Genomic DNA, 22,327 nt, shown 5'->3' with positions numbered 1-22,327 from the left:
CATTGTACAAGTAATACAATTTTGACGCACGAATAAAATATATTTTTTTAATTAATTCATTGAAATACGTCTGACGGATCACTCACGCGTCAACAGCGACGCCGTCGCTGACAGCTACAACCTACACTGATCGTGGAATTGACCACCAAAAGAATTTGATTGGCTAAGGAATTCAGAAGGCGGGGCAATGTTACTTCCCATTCGTCTGTGATTGGCACACATTTTCTTTTCCTTCCGTTGATTCTGAGAGCTCTCACTTTAAGATGGTTTGACTGGGGAAAGTAACCACAATGAAGAAGCAAGTCTACTACGTTGCGGGCGGATTCCAAGCAGTAAGAAAGTGATGCTCATTTACTTCTTGTCTGAACGCAGTAGGACGAACCTCGCAGGAGCTCCACTGATAGCATGCCAGTAAGTAGAAAAACTTGTCCCGCTTTAGTTGTTGTCGCGGCTTTAGCCAAGCTAGCTAACTAGCTAAACCTGTAGGCAATCGTCATGACAGTTCCAAGTCATTCAGCAAGATTAAGAGTGTGTGGCGAGCTGAGATTAATCTTTATTACCTGACTGGCGTTATTTAACATTGACACCGAGCAAACTATTACTACCGACAAACGTTATGAACGTTGCAAGGTTAGCCGTCAGTTTTTGTAAAACAAGTGCGAATTAGTACAGTGGAGTAATGTGAGCTGCACAATTTGCCATTACACTAAAGCGACGGTTGCAGCATATCAGAGCGGTGGTGTCATTTTCCACGGTGAAACACTTTGCACCGGACTCTTGATTTAGCCTGTGTGGGTGTGTTCTCTGGCAGACAAACCATCCCACAGCGCTTTGGTAAAACGATGTGATATCCGTCCAAGCATCGTGTGAATCATGTGATGTAGCTTTCGGATTGACAGAGGATATATATGCACACACACACTCTTAAAAAACAGTCTTGCAAGAGGTGATCTTGGTCCTGATTTAAGCCAGACAGTCATCGATCATCATTTTTGCATGTCTCTATGAAATGTACTAAATATTCCTCTTCAGTAGATGTCATTTGCATTTACGAATATGCCAGGTATGATAATGACATTCAAAGCAAGTTTTGCTTTCACTTTTGCTTTTCTATACCAATTGTAGCTTTTACTTTAATTACCACAGAAAGCAAATAATAATAAAAGTCTCAATTCTGGGGGCACAGCGTGTTTGGAGTTTGCATATGTTCCCAGTTTCTTATTCCAAATATATGAGTGTTTGGTTATTGTCCTTTAGGGTGAGTGTGAGTAATTAGACTGTCATTATTGAACAGTTATAGTAATTGATTATTCTATCTATTATTATGTTGATTATCCATCCATTCATTTTCATTAGCCACTTATCCTCTGGACATACAGAAACAAACAACCATTCGCGCACCCAGTCACACCTTGGACAATTTAGAATGTCCAATTCACCTGCCATGTATGTGGGCTCAGGGAGAACATGCAAACTCCACACAGGAAGGCAGGACCGAGTTAGATTTGAACCTGGGCCCGACCTATGAGGCAGACGTGCAAACGTCTGCGTCACCGAGCCACATTATGTTGATTAATCAAATCAAAAAATATTTTGCATCAAAGTGTACTAAAATATATTTACTCGATTAATGTTTATTTAACAATTATTTGCATTCATTTGGTATTTATGATTCAAAAACTGCTTATAAACAATATCCGTTCATTGTTCTCACAATAAAAGCAGATGTTGGCAAAAACATAATCGTCATAATTTGTTTTCATGAATGACTAAAAGAATCAATGAATAATTAATTACTGTTGTGAGGCTGAAATCAGAGGGATTTCAGTTAGTATGTGGTTATTCACTGGATACAAAAAATAAAGCCTACTAGCTGACTAAAAAAATGTTTTGTTCAAAGTAATTGCGGTTTGAATGACTATACCTCGGGTAAAAATTTAGCAATCATAGTCACTACTTTTGCTGCACAAACAGACAGTGACACCATGCTATTAGCAATGTTCCGTGCAATTGACTCTAAAAGCTCCTTTCTTGTCTAGCCCCTTTCTGTTTGCAGCAGTGCAGTTAAAATGTGCCATGGATGCTGCCCCCAACAATTGCAATGAGAAATAAAATCAAATTAATCAATAAAATCAATTTGTCACCCAACCCTACTCTCAGCATAATTCAATTAATTTGTATAACATGCTTTTTAATGAATACCTAGCAAAAGCGATGCACATGCATGCAACCATAGGCAGCCTTATTCTGAGCGTGGGCATTTACATCTTCGGACTGCTGATATTTTTTTGACAGCCAATCTGGTGTCGGAGCTTGAGGACGGCGTTGTGCTGCTTGTCACACAATCCTACTGTTCTGTGAATTATCCAACCAAGTTGTGTAATGTGAAACATTTGAATTCACTGTGCACGGTCTGGTGCGTTTTTTTGTCTTCTCTCAAGCAAAAGGTTGAAAGTGGGGATTCGGTGATTTCATAGCGGCATTAAAAAGCTATTCCTAACTGTTGCAGAAAATTGTCACGTTAACCACGTATACTATTATTGAAGGTATAGTGGTTGGAGAGAGAGGAAGGATCGCATTGGATGATGATGCATCACCAGTTTATGAGCGTAGGCTGCTACAAGAGGTTTCCTGTCTGTTAGAGCTTCCCATCCATCTTCCAGAACAGCAAAAACCGCATGCATTCATCCACACACCACCAATCTTTTATTTCTTAACGTGAGTGGAAAGATGTGGGTGGATGGCTTGCTTGTGTTCATGCTCACACCCCTTACAAGCTGCAAGTCACCAGTTTGATGAAAAGGAATTGAAAGAGATGTGAAGAGATGGAGGGAATTTGTTTTATTTAATAGAGCCTATCATCTCTAATTGGATTGGATTTTAATGCCCCCACATATGGTCAAGTTAACCGGTGCGTTTGTAAAGCCAGACACACTCAAAGTCACAGATTATCGTATGGAAAATGGAGATGACAAAAGCATAATTGTGTATCATTTGTTCATGCATTTTTCAAAACAAAATGGGAGGAAAAAAATTAGTTGTTTTCTCAATCTTAGTTTCCAAAATGGGAAGGAAAAAAAAATAAACTGATAACGGGCAATTTGGATGTTTCATGTATGCCAACTGTTGCTTGTTGCATGACCCCAACATGATTCATAACATACTGAATTCCCAAGCAATGGTTTTGATTATTATGATTTTTAACCTTGTGTTGAAAGTTTTTTTTTTTCCCCCTCAAAATTTTTGATTTAGGGTAATAGTCACCTGTTAAAGGTATGAACAACTTGTGACAGAACGCCTACAAAAAACGTCCAAATCACCCATTGTGTGTGTTTTTTTTCCATTTTCCATTTGAATAAAATGAATGATAAACAGATTTAAAGTAGACACACATTGTTTTACTTCCTGTTTCTTTTAATTTCAGCAGTTAGTACCTGAACGTGTAGTCAAATGGAGGGGGGTTAATTAAAAAAAAAAAAAAAAAAAAAACCTCTTTTTACTTTGTCAATACGGTCTTTGCTAATATTGGTCTGTTTGTGATAATCTTACCTTGTTTCATCTTGCACATTAGCTTGTACCACCGGAAAAAGCAGCTGGGGCAGCTTTCCTACTCTTAATACCACCCCCTCCATTGTTTCCTCCTTTTTTTCTTGAGTTCCTCATTTCAACCTTCTTATCACAACACTGACCCATATTTCAGCATGCTTGTGCATAGGGAATAACGGGGGGCTCACCAGTTCTCTGCTACTACTGTTACATTAGTAGCTTTCAATACTATTGCCTGTTCCCCTAATACCTGTTCCCATGTATACCAGCAATAAATTATCTATATAAAAATCTGACATTTGGGGATTCTCAATACCTGTTTTTTTCCACATTGTTACTGGTAGGAACATTTGTCTCGAGTATCCACCAGCAACACTCGTACTTTTCATTCATAATACCTGAAATAAACTAGTTTTGAATAATTTTGTTTATTACAGACAAAACGCTAATCAGTCACTCTGGCACTTAAAGGGTTAAGTTCTGCATTACAAAGTTGAGCGTGAATTGGACAGTGGCGATTAGAATGAAAGGAATGTCAGGAATGGATTAAACTATAAAGTATATTGTCATGAAGACAAGATAATACATTAAATCTAAATTTTGGGTTCTTTCAGTGACGTAGCCTGTCAAAGTTACAGCATGATAACAATGTGAATGTGATAATTGTATGCGGTGTTCCCTTGTTGTTCGATTATTGACGCTTCACTGTCAGATTTTCATTTAACCTTTTCTGTTATAGGTTTACGTTGTTATTTTTATTTGTTTTGCTTTTTTTGTGTTTTTTTTAAGTCAGACCAGTCAAAGATACCAAAGTAAGTCCATAAAATACAAAATATTAGATTGTTATGCACTTTTTATAGCAAAAGAAACAAACTAACTCTTTCGGTGCCATAGATAAGAATTCTCATCCCTGGCACACTAATAAAGCATTTTACATTATGAGAATTATCGTCCGTGGCACTGAAAGAGTTAGAAAAGAAACAAAAAAAACACCAAAAGATTAAATCGTTCAATCTCTACTTCAAGTATTTCGTTTTTTTGAAAATGTAACCCCCCTCGATAAGCGAGGGAGCGTGAAGAAGGATGTGCAGTTGCATTTTTTGGCCACATGTGGCAGTAGTATTTCAGTTTTCTGGATTAAAAACACCCTTTGCCAACTATACACTTTGCATTTTTTTCCCATTTGTAAATGCTTTTAAAGGTGTAATGATTAAAGTTATTTATTAATATTTTTTCCTTCAACCACTCAAAGTGTTCAGTGGCATCAGTTCTATTTATACATATGTAGGTTACATTTATTAACAACCACAAAAAATTGAAAAATGGAACAATCTGTCTGTGATGACACTTAAAACATAGTCATTAACAGGTCTCTACCGCCACCTACTGTCATGAGGTGAAATACAAGTCAATAAAGAATTATATGTGCTGACAGTTTGACTGCCGCTCAACTAAATGCAGCAAAAATCGAAGGAAAATCAGTGTAATAAATCCTATTAAATTGTATTTCCAAAACTGTAATTATAGTGGTTTCATATGGTCCAATATTTGGACAATAATTATTTTTGTACACGAAATCTTGCACGTCCAGCTGCAATCGCATAGAAATGTCAGAATTGTTGCATTTTGAAATTTTACATGTTACAATAATCTAATGGAAATTTCAGTTCCCTATTGTTTTTTCTCCCCATTGATTCTTTTATGATGTTATAAAAAAATCAAACGATTTTCCATAATTTGTAACATAAGACATCAACTTTCCTGGCATTGATTTAAAACCTCAATAGTCACATTTTGGTGACTTTTTTTTCCCCCCCAAAATGTATTCCATTGGTTAGTCCACACTTGTGGGTGCTATTTTGACTAATTATTGAACAACCTTGTGATTTTTGGAGATTTGAGATTCAGTCTGACGCCAGGGATAGTGTGTTGACCATGCCATGTGTCTGTGTACAGGCGTGACTTTAAAGACAGAGGCGTGGGTAGCTTGCTTGCTCGCTCGCAGGAACAGGTTTGTTCAAACCATGCGCTTAATAAACACACTCACTGATAATATGACACATTCTTCCTCACTTCCTGAAAAACTGATAACTTGAATCATTTCACAAATTTATATTAATTCAAATTCAAAGGGTCAACATGATTTGGTTTGAGCATTGTATGGCAGTTTTTGTATGTCTCATGTGTTCCTATTAGTCTGGTTGCCACAGGGGAGTGGAGATCCATAATGAAATTCTTTTATTGACCCATCTGTCTCACTTGAATTGCGTTATGGATCCCATGGGCGTGCTATACATCCCTGTTACCCATCGTCTCAGCATACATCCAATTATCTCTCTCCCGATTGCATTTGCAATTGATCTGCCTCTCGCTCTCATTGCTTTGCATTAAATTCCCATTACATCAGTGTTATGTTTCATCTGGTTGTTGATGTTGTGCTCTGACTTATTTAGAGTGATTTATTTGTGGCTCTTCTCTTTATTTTCAGCTCACATTGATTTGTGTCGCGATCCTTGTCTCTAGGGGTGAGCAAACTGGAAGATGACAGGAGGACAAATACTTTCCTTATGACATAATTACTCTGTGTTGTGTAATCTCCGGGCGGTTGAATTTCTGTTTCTTGCTCGGGGCTGTTAGTAGTACATCAACAGAACAAGCAATTTCCTTACTCTGGATTTATAGGCTATTTTGTTGGCTGGCTTTTGTGTCTTCCATCATTTTTTTTGTACTGTGTGGTTTAACACATTCGCTGACAATGATTTTTTTGTGGAATTTGTAGCCAGGGATATGCTGAATTTTCAATATTTCAGTAAACTAACACAGTTATATAATTACAGTAGTGCCTTGGGATATGAGACTCAGTTTTTTAGCGCTTTGACTTGCAAGCATGAAGTAAGTAAGTATTCTTCAAAAAAAGGCTTCGAGCGACTCGGCTTAAGTTTACTGTCAATCTAAACATTAAGGCTGCATTTAACAATTGTTTCAATTATTTTTGAAGCATATGTATTATTCCTTTATTAAAAAAAAACTGGGAGCTGTCAGATTGACGTTGCCGAAAATACACAAACTAGGTGTCATTCGGTCATTAGTTTGATCCATAATGTGTCAGAAAATGGGGCAAAAACTGATTGTTTTTTTTTTTTTTTGTCAAATATAATCAAATGTTTTATAATAAATGGAGGATTACAGAATTTGAAGAATATGTCCTGGGGAGAAGCTGAAATTTTGACGCATTTGGGTAGGGTTTTTTTTTTTTTTTTAATTAAAAAGGGAGCTCAGCAAATCAATTTGTTTAATGGATAAACAGTTGATTAATTGATAAATTTTTAGATCTTTCCTAAACATCAGAGAATTGCACATTATTTGGAATCACTATTTAGCGTCCGTTACCTAAATCCCAACTCGCAATCAGGATCCCTCACAGGCACGCATGCTAACATTTAGCCTTTATATAATGGTGTTTAAACACAATGTTTGCAGCTCCACATGTATAACGTGTAGACAGCTCATAGACCATTACTCACAGGCATATATCCTTTAGCAAACAACAACTAATATTACTGCCGTACAGAGGATCTGAAAGGAGCTGAGGCTGCTATACTGCCTCAGGTGGCCAATGCATGCACACCATAATGACCAGAACAATGTATGCCAGAAACTGTTTAATTTTGGAAAGTTTTATTTATTTTATTTTTTTTATTGTATGTACCAAGTTATTTCATGATATGTCAGTCTCGTACTCTATTCTTCTGTTTTGTCAAATCCCATAGCGGATGGCTTCATTGTACTTACCAACTAAAAGCTTTTAGAGAACTATAATTCTTTAGAAACTCAATCAAAAAGGGATTTTTTTTTCAATAACCTTTAATGCGACCATTTTGCCTGCATTTGTAGATTCCATTCCCTTTAACTATAAATTGCACCCAAAAAAAAACAAGATGGTTGGGAAAATAAACCCTTCAGAGGGAAAGTCTTTTAAAAAAGACTGAGTCACACTCTAATCACAGCCTTATTTTGTTTGCCTGTCTGCTTATTAAAGCACACCCACAATGCAGGCCTAAGATTTCAGCACCCCCTATTTCATGTGACAGAACACGCTGCCACAATGCACTAATTTCACTAAATGCAGGCTGTTCTGTCTCGTCTGTCTCGTCGTTGCCCCCACCCCTACCGCCCGCTTGTCATTCGCAGTCCAAAAATGGACACCTGGCTGCACTGAAATACCAAATAAAGCAACTAGCTTTGTGAAATGGAAGTAGATAGCACGGTATGTTGGGAAAACTATTTGTATTTCATAACAAGAATATTGTTTGGCGTAATTAATTTTCACCACAGCTCTCCCAGAGCTGAAGTGTTATTGCATTTTAGTACATATTTTTTCACAAGGGAGGCAATACAGTCCAGGTAGTTTTATGGGCCTGATTAGATTGTCTGTGCAATACAACAACGAATAATTGGATTTCTAATATTTACCTCCTCTGTTCTTCTCTTTTAAGCAACCTCTGTGAAAAGACTTACCAAACTTGGACTCCGCATTCCTCCTGCCCATTTATCCATGCTTGTTTGTTTTAACACTGTATTAGTATGAGCCACATTGGTTTTACTAACTTTTTTTTTTTTTTTTAAACGTTCTCAAAAGTTCATTGAGCCGTTGTTAAAACGGTCTATGGCATTAGGTGATAATACATAAAATGCCTAGGTCTATTAAATCTGTTTAAAAGGTTAGCTTATTGATTATTCCATTGAATAACTGAGTAATAAATCGCCCATTTATTTTAACATTCTGCTAAGATTTATTATGAGTGAGTGGATACAACTACTAATTATTTATTATTCTCTATCCATACGAACTTTTAGGCCTTGCATAAATGTAGCCAGTGTTTTTTCTAACTGACGGTAAATGTTTCTGGTTTGCCCTATTTGCCAAACTTTTTTTTTTTTTTAAATCAAAACTGAATCTTCCAAAACCTCTGGCCTAAGTGGACATTGTTCCCAATCCTCCAGTTTTGCAGTTGCATTTAACAAGCTTAAATTGGAGATTCGCGTCATCAAGCTACTATTTTTCCCGCCAAAGACGCAGATACCGGTGACGTCAAAAGTTCTTTCTGATTGGACAAAATTTGGCGACGCCACTGCCGCCTAGGAACTTTGCATGCTTGTAAATGAATGAAAGCACATTGTGCTGGATTTGTGTAGCAGCGATTTCTTTAAATAAACAAAGCAATGTAGACAGTTTTTTTTTTTTTTTTTTTTTTTTTTTTTTTTTTTTTACACACAATGAGGATTAGCCTATGCGAGTTTGAATAAGTCTGGTCATGTGTAGACAAGGCCTTAGACACCAATGAAATTTGCCTATGTTAACTGGTTAGCAATCGCGATTTACATTACTTTACTGGCGATTAGTGGCAACAAACATTAACTACCATTTAGTTCACGCCTACATAATGTTATATGTACATTAAAACAATGCGTCAACAATATTCCGTGAATAAACTTGAGAGTGGAGCTGCCTGTTAGTTACCTTTTTAGGTCAATAACTTCTTGTTCTATTTTATGAGCAAACTGTGCATGTTTGGTATTTGACCGCCCTTTCCACATTGCAATAGTTGAACGCTATTTTTATCACTTTTTAAAAATGGAAATATCTCAAACTCATGTTGGTGTCTTGGTTGAGATGCAAGCATCCCTGACAAAATCACAGTGTGGAATTTTTTCTCAGTGGTGATCAAACAACATAATCAAAATAGACTGTCAAACCCTTTTTGTTCAGACAGAACTGACAGTGGTATGCGAGTACACTGACTGCTAAATTGTGTTTGTTTTATATAGGTAGAGGGGACGCCTCTTCAGATGCAGGAACATGTTGGCTATGGACCAAGGAGTGGTGGAGGAATGGCTGTCAGAATATAAGGTACAGTAAAGCTATATGCAATGGACTATATATTTTTTCTGTTTTGAAATACTGCCCTTGTTCACATTTTGAATAATTTTTCATTCATTTTTGTGTCGTTTGTCCCTCCCACTTAGTTCACTTTCAAAGGATGCCAAATTTTTGTCATCTTTAGCAGTAATAAGTTACTATTTTGTCTGTGGTTAATTTCATAACTTATTTTTCATTACAATTACTACAACTACTATAATAAATGAGTCACATTTGCCAACCTATTTACTGCCATCACTCCCACTTAAAATGCAGAAATAAAATCTGTATCCATCATTGGAAAATTATATACAGTATAATATAAAAAATGTACTTTTAAAGTTGGTGCTTTTTTTTCCTTCATGAAAGTGTATGTATTTAGCCTACAATTTTATATCTTAAACATTATTTAATGTACAAGTACCTTCTCCAAACATTTTTTCAATTGCTTTCGAGCAAGATGAGCATAATATATGCTCAACAAGCAATAATGCCTCACCTTTTGCTCATGTGACTTTCCCAAGCTGAACTGTGATGTCCTTTTCAATCGACAAGTAGAAAATGTGTTTTTAAAGGTATTAATTGTATTTTAAAAATAGTTGTTACATTAATTATAGACATAATATACTGTATAATCCTGCTGAAAACAGAAAAATAACTGTAGTTTCCTTTTCAAAAGTGAAACAAAAAAATTCTGAATCAAGTCTGTTAGCTTAATGCTAACAGAACACGAAATCAGGTGCATGGATTTAAAAAAAAATCACCTTAAAAATCATACTTATAAGTTTAAATGTTAGCAAATTTATTCTGTGTATTTCAGACCTTGCCTGACAGCGCCGTGTCAGTCTATGCTGCATCACTTAAAGACAAAGGTGCCCTTGTCCCTGCACTCTACAAAGTCATCCGGGAGAATTACAGTGAAGTATGGATGCAACCTTTCCAAATATATCCGTATTCTGCGCATGAAGTCCACTGGTTATGTAATATTTGAGACAACTCGTGCTTTGGTTTTGATTTGTTGTGTTTTCTATCATCCTCAGCTGCTGGAGCCAGTGTGCCACCAGTTATTTGAGTTTTATCGGAGCGGTGAGCCGCAGCTGCAGCGTTTCACTCTTCAGTTCCTCCCGGAGCTCCTGTGGAGCCTTCTGTCTGTCAGCGCAGCCAGGGACCCCCACACCTCAGGCTGCATCGAGGCCCTGCTGCTGGGCATTTACAACTTGGTAGGGGAGTGTGTGTGTGTGTGTGTGTGTGTGTGTGTGTGTGTGTGAGTGTGATTGGTATGTTTGTATTCGGGCTGAACTTTTAATCAAATTTAAATCCAACATCCCAAAGGAGATGACCGCTCGTCCTCACGAGGCTCGTGGTTGATTAAGAATACTGCAACGGCATGAATAACGGGGCCAAAAACAGGCAATTTACTAACATTAAAATGCAAAGCAGCGGCCGCTCTAACACACGGTCCTTCTATCAAATCGGTCCTCATAACAATGGTTACGCCCGCTGGTGAGTTATTTACAACTGACGCTAATCATCCGGTGTGCAGCAGCATTTCTACATAAAACGTTGCAGCTAATAAATGAAACGTTGTTGTTTACTTGGTCGACTCGGTGCAAATTCTTTCCTCCTCAACTCCGGAACCATAACGGAACTAAAAGACGTGGATAAGGTCTGCATGTAATTTCTCTTGCACAGGTGGTGCGGGGAGATACTAATTGCTCCTGTCTCACTCCTGTCGTTATAAGTGCACTTCAAGGCCGTTTTCATCTTCACGGGTGGGGCCGGTGTGAGAGAGCAGAATAAGCAAGGAAGGCTTAGAAATGCATCAATGAAGGAAAATAATACTTTGGGCGTGTTTAGCTCCAAAAAGTTTACTTTTCATGTTATGGCCCTTTTAATTTATAGCCTGTACTGTATGTGTGTTTTATTTATTATTTTAGTGTCCGTATACATTCAGTTATTACAAAGTGAATTTTACACAACTTAAAATGTTGTTTCATGAAAAGTTGCCGTGGTAAAGATACAGATTAATTTGCATTTATAGTAAATTGGCAAAAATTAGCCAACAACTAATCAAAAATCAAGAATTATATTGGTCGTTCCAAATCATCAGAATGTCAGCCTCTCATCAGTTAAAATGTTCAGGATTCTTTCGTCCTTCATGAAAGAGAACGATTACTATTGTTAAATCAAAATGAAATTGACAGCTGTAATTGAAACAAACCTGTCTTTTATATGAGTCCATTTTGGCTTCATTTCAGCACAATTCTTAATCTGTAAGATTTAAACACACACACTCACATATATATATATATATATATATATATATATATATATATATATATATATATATATATATATATATATATATATAAATGTTATTTTCATTGATATATTAAGTTATAAAACATCACAGCTTTTTACATGTTTGTGTGCAGCTTATTCACATGGACTGATGATACTCAGTTCCTGTATGCATAGCAGAATAGGTCATGTGTCACTCGGCGCACATTGCTCGCCTCCTTATAATTGATCTGACATTAACAAGCACTCAGGAGGCACACAAACCCTGAGGTGTGTTTGTGTGGGTGTACACACAAAAGCGCGCAGACAGAAAAACGCTTTCCCTCTCACTAACACCCACACATTAGGAATGAGATTTTCTGGACAACAAGATCTTTGCGGTATATTGTTTACACAGACCAAAATCTATTTTCCTCACCTACAAATGTTCTCTGTCGATATTCCCCCCCAGGAAATAGTTGATAAAGATGGGCAGAGTAAAGTGTTATCTTTCACGGTTCCTTCCCTCTCCAAACCCTCCGTGTACCACGAGGTAAGGTTCCGACGGAAAAAGAAATTCACTTCCCGAAGAGAAATGTTCAGCCTGTAAATGTCATCTTGACTTTTCAGCCATCCGCCATCGGCTCTATGGCCCTGACAGAAGGGGCCCTTGCCAATCATGGCTTGACCAGGGTGGTGTACAGTGGGCCACTCCTCCAGAGAGAAAACTTCACTGCACAAAACAGGTGAGAATTGTAGCCATGGAATAAGATCTCGTACAACTAGAACAGCACGAAACGTCTCATCCCTGCATTACATTCATTTATAGGGGGCTTGCTGTCCTGCAACCCTGCATGCCCGTATAACATTCTGCCAAACGTGGTGAGAAGGCCAGACAAAACTTCAAAATAAACTTTACCATACCAATTAATGTATGTATGTACATGAGTGCCTTCAAACCTTTATTTTGACGTTCTACCCGGAAGCATGTCGCAATAACTGTGACTTGACTTTCTACACTGCATTGTTCTGAAATTGTGTTCAATTGCCAATTTGGGGAGCAAAAAATCCAATCAATGACATCTACATTTATTGAATGGCGCCTGTTGCCCGCATATAGCACAGAATCTAGCATAAACTAGCCACTAGCTAGCAGCACTCGAGTGCCCCCAAGGGCAGTCTGATTTCTTTGCCACTGATCATGCATGGCTGGTTTAAATGCATCTTCTGTGGGTCTGAAGTCATTTTGTGTCATTGAAAAAAGTTTATGGGAAAAATAACAACTGAAGAAATGTATGGTAAAATATTGGTCAATCAGACTGACAATAATTCTCTACAATTTCTAAAACTGTTTGGAATCCCATCTCTATTTACTATGTACTATTTGCTCCCCAAACAGATTTAGCCATGAACTATCGAATGCATCCAGCAGCTATTTTGGACATATTTTAATAATGGCCAAAATCAACTGTCTAGCTGTGTTAGTTTTGAAGCTGCCATTTTGCTTTTGGGGGATCTGTCATGCCATTTTGGGAACCCCAAGGCTGCCAAACCAAGGAGGTCATGCTTTGACCTCACAGCTTGGCCTCAAGATCTATGTTGGTTGGCCAACTGAAATTTGAAGTGACATGAAAGTCATCATTAGAAGTACAGTACAGTATAGCATGATTACATTGTGGTGTGCAAGACATGGCACAGTGGCCTTTTGCAGCCTATGACATGTATGAAAAATATTTGACAAGGGCTGCAACACAATTTAAATATTGGATGTGGAAAAAAAAAATACTCCCCAAAATTGTAGAGTTTGAACCGCTTGAATCTTGATACACATATACTTTATGGATGCCACTAATAGTCACGGCTACTACTACCACTATCAATAAATTAGTTTCACAAAAAAATAAATAAAATAAATAAACTCACGCAAGGGTGAAAATCAATTACTTACAACCATAATAGTAACCTAATTAATCTTCATAATGATATCATTTATCTGCCCAGTAAGGGGGTGCATCAATTAAAGTAATATTTGGGGTTGCTGGCCACCCCAAAATCATGAAGAATCCTACTTTTTTTGTTGCCCCCCCCCCCCCCACCCCACCCCCCCCAAAAAGTCTTTTATTTAGGTCTCCTAAATATTATTTTTTAATTTATTGTTGATATGAATGATGCACTGTGTTGTAATCAAAGCTTGTATTGTGCCCCCCCCCCCCCAGATTTGAGGTGCTGACCTTCTTATTGCTGTGCTACAATGCTGCTCTCAGCTACATGAGCTCCACTTCGCTCCAGTCCCTCTGCCAGATCAGCTCCAGGTCCATACACACGCATGACCCAGAATTTCTGAATAGACTTGTATTATGTGCTATATTTTCTACCCTAACAAAACTTTCAATCAAAAGTGCATTTTCTGTAGAATGTTTTGGAGCGGCTGTTCATACTTTGAATCATAGGCTTTGTGTACTAGATTTTTTGCCCTAATGGAGTCATGGTCGTCATGTGCAACTTCCCCGATTCAACTTCTCATATTTTTGTTGTCGCTTATACTCCAGAGTGTGTATATGCGGTTACCCACGGCAGCAGATACGGCGCTATAAAGGTATTAGCACACGGATGACGGTTACATCAGAGTTTTTGGTTCAGCTCCTCACAGGGATACACTATGCATTGTGAGTGCATTCTCTTTATCTACTTTTTATAACATGTTTATAATGCAGGTCACAGTATTTCAAGTCTGATGATTAATCTCCCACATGGATTGTGTGTAGGTGTAACGGGGAAGCAGAGCTCGGATCCAAAGCTTTGGACGATGTCCTGTATCGGGCCCAGCTGGAGTTGTTCCCCGAAGCACTGTTGGTGAGTACAGTTATAAATCGTAAGGAGCGTGTGAGCATGTGAAGCAGACACACATGCTCAGGCTCTATATTGGCTTCATACACAGCACACTATGCTGTATTGTGTTGGTCTGTGTCAGACTGCAAACTGTGCGTAATCCCACTAGATTATTTACATGCTTTGCACTCTGCTGTGTTTAGCTGTAATCCTCGTGGGGGAAGCAGATTGAACGTAAGCCTTCAGTATTACTACACCAGTCCAGGCGCATTCCTCCACAATAATAACAACGCATTATTTATGGATTTCGCTAAATTGTTTTCAATTCATGAAATTATAATGTGTCATACTCACAGGTGATTTCATTTTTTACACTCTTGCGTAGCTTTCCTGGTTAATCCAAAATATGAGAAATAAGTGTGCAGTGTCCTCTCATTTAAAGAAAAGATACATTGTCCTGGGATTATCACATTGTTCATTTTAAGAATTTGCACAGAGTGTAAAGACTTGTAAATACTCTTAACTCGGCCGCTTTAAACTCGCGAATAAATCTGAAAGAAATAGGATTATGGGGGAGATCTTGGTGGTTGTTTGTCATAGTCACATGGATGGCTTGTTCAGCAAACTAAAAGTGTTGACAGTAATGTTTTTGTTCATTTTGCTTGGGGAAAATTTTCTGTTATTCATCTGTCAAATTATTAGTGTTCCCTCATTCAATGGATTAATTTATACGGTCGACAAAAGTAAGAATGTACATGATGAACTCAAATTGCACCCTTTCTTCTTTGTGTATTGCGGTGTCATGATCATTATCAAAACCATTATTTCCTATACTCTCATAACAAAGAAATAGTACTTGCATTCATCTTAGCAAGTTAAGATAAAATGGGCTAAGGTTTGGCTAGCAGGTCTCCAGTTTGTTGTATTGGTAGGCCACACGGTACTTAACACTTTGCAGAAGTGTCTTTTTTTTCCTCGAATACTGCTGTGGTACGCCTTTTCCACTTTGCAATAATTGAACAGGGCTTTGTTTTTGTTTTTCAGTTTTTCTAATTGGAAATGATCACAAACAAGTTTTCGGGGGGAATGGGGGGGGTGTCTTTCTCACTTGCCGCCATTATGAAAGGTCTGTGTAGAAAACGGTTTGCCAAACATGGTTCTAAGTGAGTTTTGAGGCGGATATTTTTAAAAAACAGTACCTGACTTGGTCGACCTCTTTTCCCCCCCAGTGCAACTAATTACTAAGCCAGTGGCTAGAGTAGAATTAAATTTATCACTTAACCATTTGTGGAAAAAAAAAGCATCAACATAATGGCTAAGATAAGAAATAGGTTTCGATGCAGTTTACACTTGCAAATAAGCATTTCATATTAGTATACTGATGTGGTTTTAGCATACATAATATTTGTCATTGTATTTAGTGTCATTTGTGGATGAAAAGGTTTTATAATTATGGCGATCACAGTGATGTTGGATGGCCACAGGCTGCAGCACAGCTGCAAATTAGAGCAACATTATTGCAGTGATCTTGCCCACAGCCCTAACGCTGTCCTAGTTAATATCGTGTGCTTTTTCCCATCCATCAGGTGGGGAACGCCATCAAGTCGACACAGCAAGGCGCAGCTCTGAAAAGCAACACCAAGGAGGGTGCTCGGAGCATCCAGGTGGAGATCACGCCCACTGCTTCCAGGATCTCTCGAAATGCCGTCACTTCTCTCTCGATTAGGGGGCATCGCTGGAAAAGACACGGTGAGCTTTGCACACGCCTGGTCATGGTGGTTTGAAATTAGTGTGGACAGAAGAAAAAAACACGGATGAGATGCGCAGTTAAAGGAGAGCAAGACTTTCATCCCTCGATCATTTCACTGTGTCTTAGTTGCTGTCAGGTGTTATTGTCATTCATCACCCTTTTTGTTTCCTTTTTCATATTATGAAATGCAGCCGGCTTTGTTCTTGATACTAATGCCAAACCTGTGTACAGTGAAATTCGGTTTGCCCTGAATATGTTTTGGACCTTAGGTGAAAGCCATATTTTTTTTTAAACAGTTCCTTCCCTCACTGCCATTGATAGCTGTAGAGGTCAAGGAGAATTTTTTTACTGGACTGGAAGTGAATATCGTAAGTTATCATACCCTTGAAAACCATGGAAACCTATTAAAACACGTATTTTAAAGTACAGTATTCCCTTTTTACTTTCAAGAAATCAGAGGCATTGTATAATTTCACTTTGAGTAAATGATGCATTCTCTCTCGCTTAAAGGGACAATGTGGAAGATTTAGACTGTTTTTCATCACGGACATATTTTATTTTTTACAGTAGAACCCCTGTTTTTGTGAGTAATTTGTTACAAGAAGTCAAACTTAAATGGAATCATGAAATCTAAAACAATAGTTCTCTTTGGCAATAATATAAATCTAATTAATTCATTCATTTTTTTTATTTTATAGAGTTTTTTTTCAGATAAAAAAAGCTTTCATAAATAAGTGACTCATTAGGTATCTTTTTTTATTTAGGCTTCTCTGCATTAAGCAAAATAAAAAAAAGATTGCGTCACTCGAATCTGCATTGCAGGATAGTTTCACTGTGCACGGTTTGTGTAGTATTTAAATTAATTTTATACGAGCAGATCACCTGACAAAACTTCTGCATAGTGCTCATTGGCTCAAATACTTTTTGTCATGTTATTCATTTTGTTAAGATTTCATGCAAATTTTCATTTCCACAGCATATTTTGATCACGTTGTGTTCTTCTATTTTTGTCTTTATCATTTTGTTATCGCATTAATTACTCATATTCTGTTTTGTCACGGTCATGTGCACCTGTGCACATTGCCTTTTTTCTTTTTCACGTTTGTGCATGTTTGTTTTCAAACCCCCTCTGCCGCACTAGCAGAGTCCCAGGAGGTGAGTGTAGACAGTGAGGCCACACTGGTGGGCGTGGCCATCCCCGATATCAGTGTGACAGGCGTGAGCAGTGAGCGAATGCCCAACGGAGACTCCATGCGACCGCGCTCTGACGGCCGCACCCACCCGGATGGCGAAACTTTGGCCGGTGCTCCCGAGGTCAGCCCGGACCCCCGAATTCATGAATCCAGCACACGGGGGCAGGAGGTCAGGAGGCAGAAGTCTTTGAGGCGAATGTTGGAAAATGAGAGTTCTGGGTCGGCCTCCATAGGGAGGAGCCAGCACTAAGCCCCTCCTCCCCTTTGCCCCACTCCTGGGGTAACCTAGGTAACTGTCTCTGGGGTGTGGTCTGAAAAGTCGCATTTTGATTTCCCCCCCCCTTTTTTTTTTACCTTTTTAACCACTCCTTTTTTCACCTGTTTGCACTAGGGCTGAACAATTAATCAAATTCACATTGACATCTCAGTTTAGTGAAAAGCAGTTTTCAAATTGCAAAGGATGCAATTTGGAAACAAAAAACTACATATGATTTACAATATGTATTTTATACAGTGCGTTGTCTGAATAAGTCTACACGTATTCCTCTCATGAATCTTGATGTCGAAGAAATATGGCCCAGTTTTGTTTGCATTACTCTTAATCTGATTTATGATTTACTTATTTTTACAGCACATCACTCTTGTTCAGTAGGATATTGTGAAGTTGTCAAAGTGAACACAAAGATAGCAAGCAAAGATTAAATTAATAATCCTGAATTGATGTAGATAATTAGAGCAAGGTGATACGGCCCCCCAAAAAATCTGGAATATTTTAACCATTCTGCACATTACGATTTTAATCAACATAACAAACCCAACAAATATTTATTCAAATAAGGTTTGGTTTACTAAAAAATAAAACCTGTGCAGACATCAATAATCTAAACTGATTTTTAAATCCGTTTTAAGGTGAACCTTACATTCCTGGCTCGCGCATTACTTGATTAGATGGCACAATTAAGTAATTAGCGACTAACTATTGCAAACACATTCCGTAAACCAGCCAACCAGCATTCTGCCACTCATGTAAAATATCGATCACACCTGAGCTAATTCTCAAATTGTCGACTTTTAAAATGACAGATTTATTGCACAGTCCAACTGTCATTTCTATAGTGTAATTATTTCATGTTTAAAAAAAACACGAAGAGAACCTTGGAAAAAATGATCGACTAATTTTAATTACAATATTGTTCGGCCCTAATTTGCACTCTTCATCTGCCGATCCGACAGCTTTGACTCACTGTTTCCTGTGGCTCAAAATTCCTCACAATTTCCTGCGAATGTTCCTTCTAATTCATCACAAAACAAAGTGTCCTAATCACAGCTGCGTGATGTTTTTTTTTTGGGTGGGCTCTTCCAGCAAATTTTGTGCCTCCTTGACAGCACTCCTGGGTTGCACCTGGACACATTTTAATTAGATTCAAGCTGGGTACAGACATGCAGGATTTTTTTTTTTTTTTTTGTAATTATTATTTTATTTTAAGCTTGTGTGCAATTAAACAATCAATCAAAGCGTTGGATAAATTAACAGAAGCCTGCATTTCTGTTTACCAGCTTTAACTGTTTTGTGAGGGGATGCAAAAGAATGTGTTGTGAAATACTAACGTGAACGTATTTTGCAGTTGCCTTCTTCACTTTCCCTTTGTGTCGTTTTCTAGGCTTATGTCCTCAACACTGTCCTCCCCGCCTCTTGTGGGAATACACGTCACACCCTTGGCAATAATAATAAAAACGCCGTCGTTTGACTAAGCTTAAAAAAAAAATCCTCTCTTGAGGCTGTTATGATGTTGTTTTGCCGCCACCTGCTGGAGGACATATCTGAAGCCATACTTATTTAGCCATTTTACGCAGTAAAAAAAAAAAAATCTGTCTATAATTTCAGAATTATTCTTTAGTGCTCAAGAAGCTCATGGCTCACCTCTTTTTCTTATTTTGGTCATGTTACATTCACAAGCTGACCAAACTTAAGTGAGCTGTAATTGGTTCTTACCTGAGCTCTGAGCAACCGATGTCATTTTCTGTCAAAAGCAAGTGTTAAAATGCGTTTTTTAAAGAAATGAATTGTGCATGAAAAATAATATGAAATTCAAGGAAGCATTATGGTTCAGACAGACATGGAAATCTCCATTACTTTTTGCTGCTGAAAATGGCTAGGTAAAATATCGATTTAGGACTTTTACTATGCAGCTCATGCCTGACTGCAGTTTTGAGGTCATCCCATGTCAAATCACCCCCAAAAAATAGCATATTGTAGTAATATGACCTTTTGATTGATAATTTGACATTGAAATTGACCTTGTTGATCATGTGACCTTGTCCATATTAATTATAATCATGATGATAATAATTGTAATATTTATACATAACAATAATGATATCACGTAAGTATCCATATATAACATACACATAATACAGATAACATGTATTAGGTCTTATTTGATAATCTGACCACTTCTTTTTTTTTTTTTTAATATATAAATAAATATAACAAATAATTAAAGTTCCTGGGAAACACTCACCTTTTTGCCAAAACTGTCCAAACTTGCCAGGCTGTAGCGCCCGTATCGCTGCTCCAATTGAACCAAAATGTTAGTTTTTGCTATCACTATAAACTTTTACAAAAACTTTAAATAATATCATATCAACTTTGTTAAACCCACCTGGCGATTTGGCATGAATGACCTTTCATGGGCAAGCAAAGCTTTATGAAGCACTTGTGATATATTCTGTATATTTTATTATATGCACTCTTGGTTTAAAGAAATGGTGAAATTTAATACATTTCCACTGAACCAGTGTTTATTGTTAAACCAGGAGCACCATCTAGAGGAATGAAACAAAAACACAGGTGCTTCGTGAAGCTTCATTTTTCCTATCACTCCCTTTGTCCAAAGCAGTGCTCTCCAAGCAGTGTTACCATTTGCGGCAAAACATTTTAACAGAACTTCATAGGCTCAATGACAAAAAAGTTCTTTCCATTTCATGCAAATTGTTTTATTTAATCCCACTGCTTGTTTTACTCCGTGGCTACCACAGACGCAGTGGATCTGGGTTCCCCGGATGAGCTGATGGATATTTCAGAGGCGGATGAAAGTCCGTGGCCCAGCGGGTCGGCGCCCGACCCAAACCCACCCATCATCACCATCAGCAACAGCGTGACCACGTTAAACCTGGGGGCTAAGGCCATGAAGAAATGTCGCCTGGGCGGGCGCGGCAGCAAGGACAAAGAAGCCGGCCCGCCCCTGACCGGCCGGGCTTCCAGCGAGACCGCCGAGTCGTCCGTCAAGCGCCTCACGCTCACCTCCAGCCAGTCGGTACCCAAAGCGGGAGCTCTCACCAGCCTGACCCGCACGGCCAGCGCCGTGTTCTCCCGCTCGTTTGAGCAGGTAGCAGCCGGTACGGCGCCAGCTTCCGGAAACCACGCCGTCCCCGAAGGCGGCCATTACTCGTGCGGCCTGCAGGAGGACGGCGCGGCCTTTTTAAACCACACGCAGCGCTCGCCGAGCATCAGCGTGCACTTCGGCTCGGACCTTTGAAATGGTATCATGATGAACCTTTGGATCTGATCCTGTGATTCTGCACCAGTAACCCGGAACTGTAAGCCATGTCAACCAAATGGGACCACTCTTCTTCTTTTTTTTTTTTTTTTTTTTTTTTTTCCTCTTTGCTCTAATGTGGCGTTTTTTTTGTTTTTTTTTTTGTGACGTGAAGGGAGCATGTCGTCACCTTGAAGATTTTTTTTTTCTTAATTTGCTTTACATCCACGTCAGGAAGAAATTTTAACCTGCTGGTACATTTTAAAACTCATCACTTAACACTGTGTGCAAAAGTATTCAGAAAATATTTTTAAATGGCATGCCTTTTCCATACATTCACCTTTTCCCCTGCTCACCTTTATGGGAGAACTTTTTTTGTGTATTTGTGTTGGAGGGGGAGTGCTTTCTGTAGTATTTTAAAATTATTTTGGGGGGGCTGTGTAAAAGCTGCTGATTGAATGAAGGTGTAAATCTCGTGATTCATAGAGCAAAATGTTTCTGCTGCTTTTTTTTTCTTTCCAATTTAAGGATAACTCCTTCACCTGCATAGCAATACAAACCTTACCTTCAGTGTTTGGATAAATATATTTTAACCTAAACGTTGTGATCTGTTTGCACTTTGGTCCAGTAACAGATACTGTAGGCTTCTTTATATACATATTTAAAAAAAAAATCTGCATTCCTCTCAAAAGTATGAAAAAACCACTAGTTAGTAATACAAATCAATTTTTAACGCAATCAGTATTGTTGTTCTGATGAGCAATAACAACGCAGATTAAACCTTAAAATGAATACAAGTATGTTTTGACCCATAAGAAGGTATTAAGTTTTGCACTTGAAAGGCTAATTATATATTTATAATAGAGTAACGGTCATCAATCCCGAAAGAAGGTATGTTGTGTTTGTAATAAATCCTGTGGATTGTTTATTTAATATCTCATCTGGCCACCATGGCAGTTATTTGAAGTATTTCAGCGGTCTGTTCCTGTGTTCCAAGTCAACCCATCCGAAAAACATCCTACTAACGCCACTTCTACCACCAGTGTAAAATGTCGTACTGTATGTGTACTATTAACGGTTTGATGTACATAATTTGAATGGACAATCAATGTGTTTCAGTGCGTAAGTTTACAAATTGTGACCGGTTATGATTTTGTTGTACATCATTCTGTTGTTTAAAGATGTTTTTATTGGCCTTTTTATATGTCTAAGTATGTGCAGCTCAATGATTCTGGAAATAAAGTGTTTCTTTTGACTCATATTTAACTTT

General features: G+C 38.1%; 1 protein-coding gene across 2 annotated transcripts; it reads left to right on the top strand.

The window, feature by feature from the left end:
* The first annotated feature begins 229 nt into the window (after positions 1-229).
* On the top strand, positions 230-22,318 carry hycc1 (hyccin PI4KA lipid kinase complex subunit 1). Of its 2 annotated transcripts, XM_088405440.1 has the most exons (13): positions 230-411; positions 9,376-9,457; positions 10,287-10,388; positions 10,507-10,686; positions 12,219-12,299; positions 12,377-12,492; positions 13,963-14,058; positions 14,296-14,412; positions 14,512-14,599; positions 16,162-16,324; positions 17,467-17,737; positions 17,770-17,807; positions 20,558-22,318. In XM_088405440.1, the coding sequence occupies exons 2-13, from the start codon at positions 9,407-9,409 to the stop codon at positions 21,055-21,057; spliced, it is 1,803 nt and encodes a 600-aa protein (XP_088261566.1). In that variant the 5' UTR covers positions 230-411; positions 9,376-9,406; the 3' UTR covers positions 21,058-22,318. The 2 variants fall into 2 exon arrangements, with proteins under 2 accessions (XP_088261566.1, XP_088261565.1); XM_088405439.1 differs by lacking the exons at positions 17,467-17,737; positions 17,770-17,807.
* Positions 22,319-22,327: the final 9 nt, after the last annotated feature.

Source organism: Hippichthys cyanospilos, chromosome 21 (assembly GCF_059441005.1).
Source record: "Hippichthys cyanospilos isolate Australia breed blue-spotted pipefish chromosome 21, RoL_Hcya_1.0, whole genome shotgun sequence".
In the NCBI taxonomy this organism is placed as follows: domain Eukaryota; kingdom Metazoa; phylum Chordata; class Actinopteri; order Syngnathiformes; family Syngnathidae; genus Hippichthys; species Hippichthys cyanospilos.
Note: the sequence above shows the minus strand (reverse complement) of the source record. Positions and strands in the feature narration are given on the sequence as shown.

Bases quoted from the DNA above. Each gene is read 5' to 3' on its own strand.
- hycc1 (XM_088405440.1), top strand. From the start codon at position 9,407: ATGTTGGCTATGGACCAAGGAGTGGTGGAGGAATGGCTGTCAGAATAT. The intron at 16,325-17,466 runs GTGAGCTTTGCA...CTGCCGCACTAG, and splicing joins GCATCGCTGGAAAAGACACG to CAGAGTCCCAGGAGGTGAGT. The intron at 17,808-20,557 runs GTAACTGTCTCT...TGGCTACCACAG, and splicing joins CCACTCCTGGGGTAACCTAG to ACGCAGTGGATCTGGGTTCC.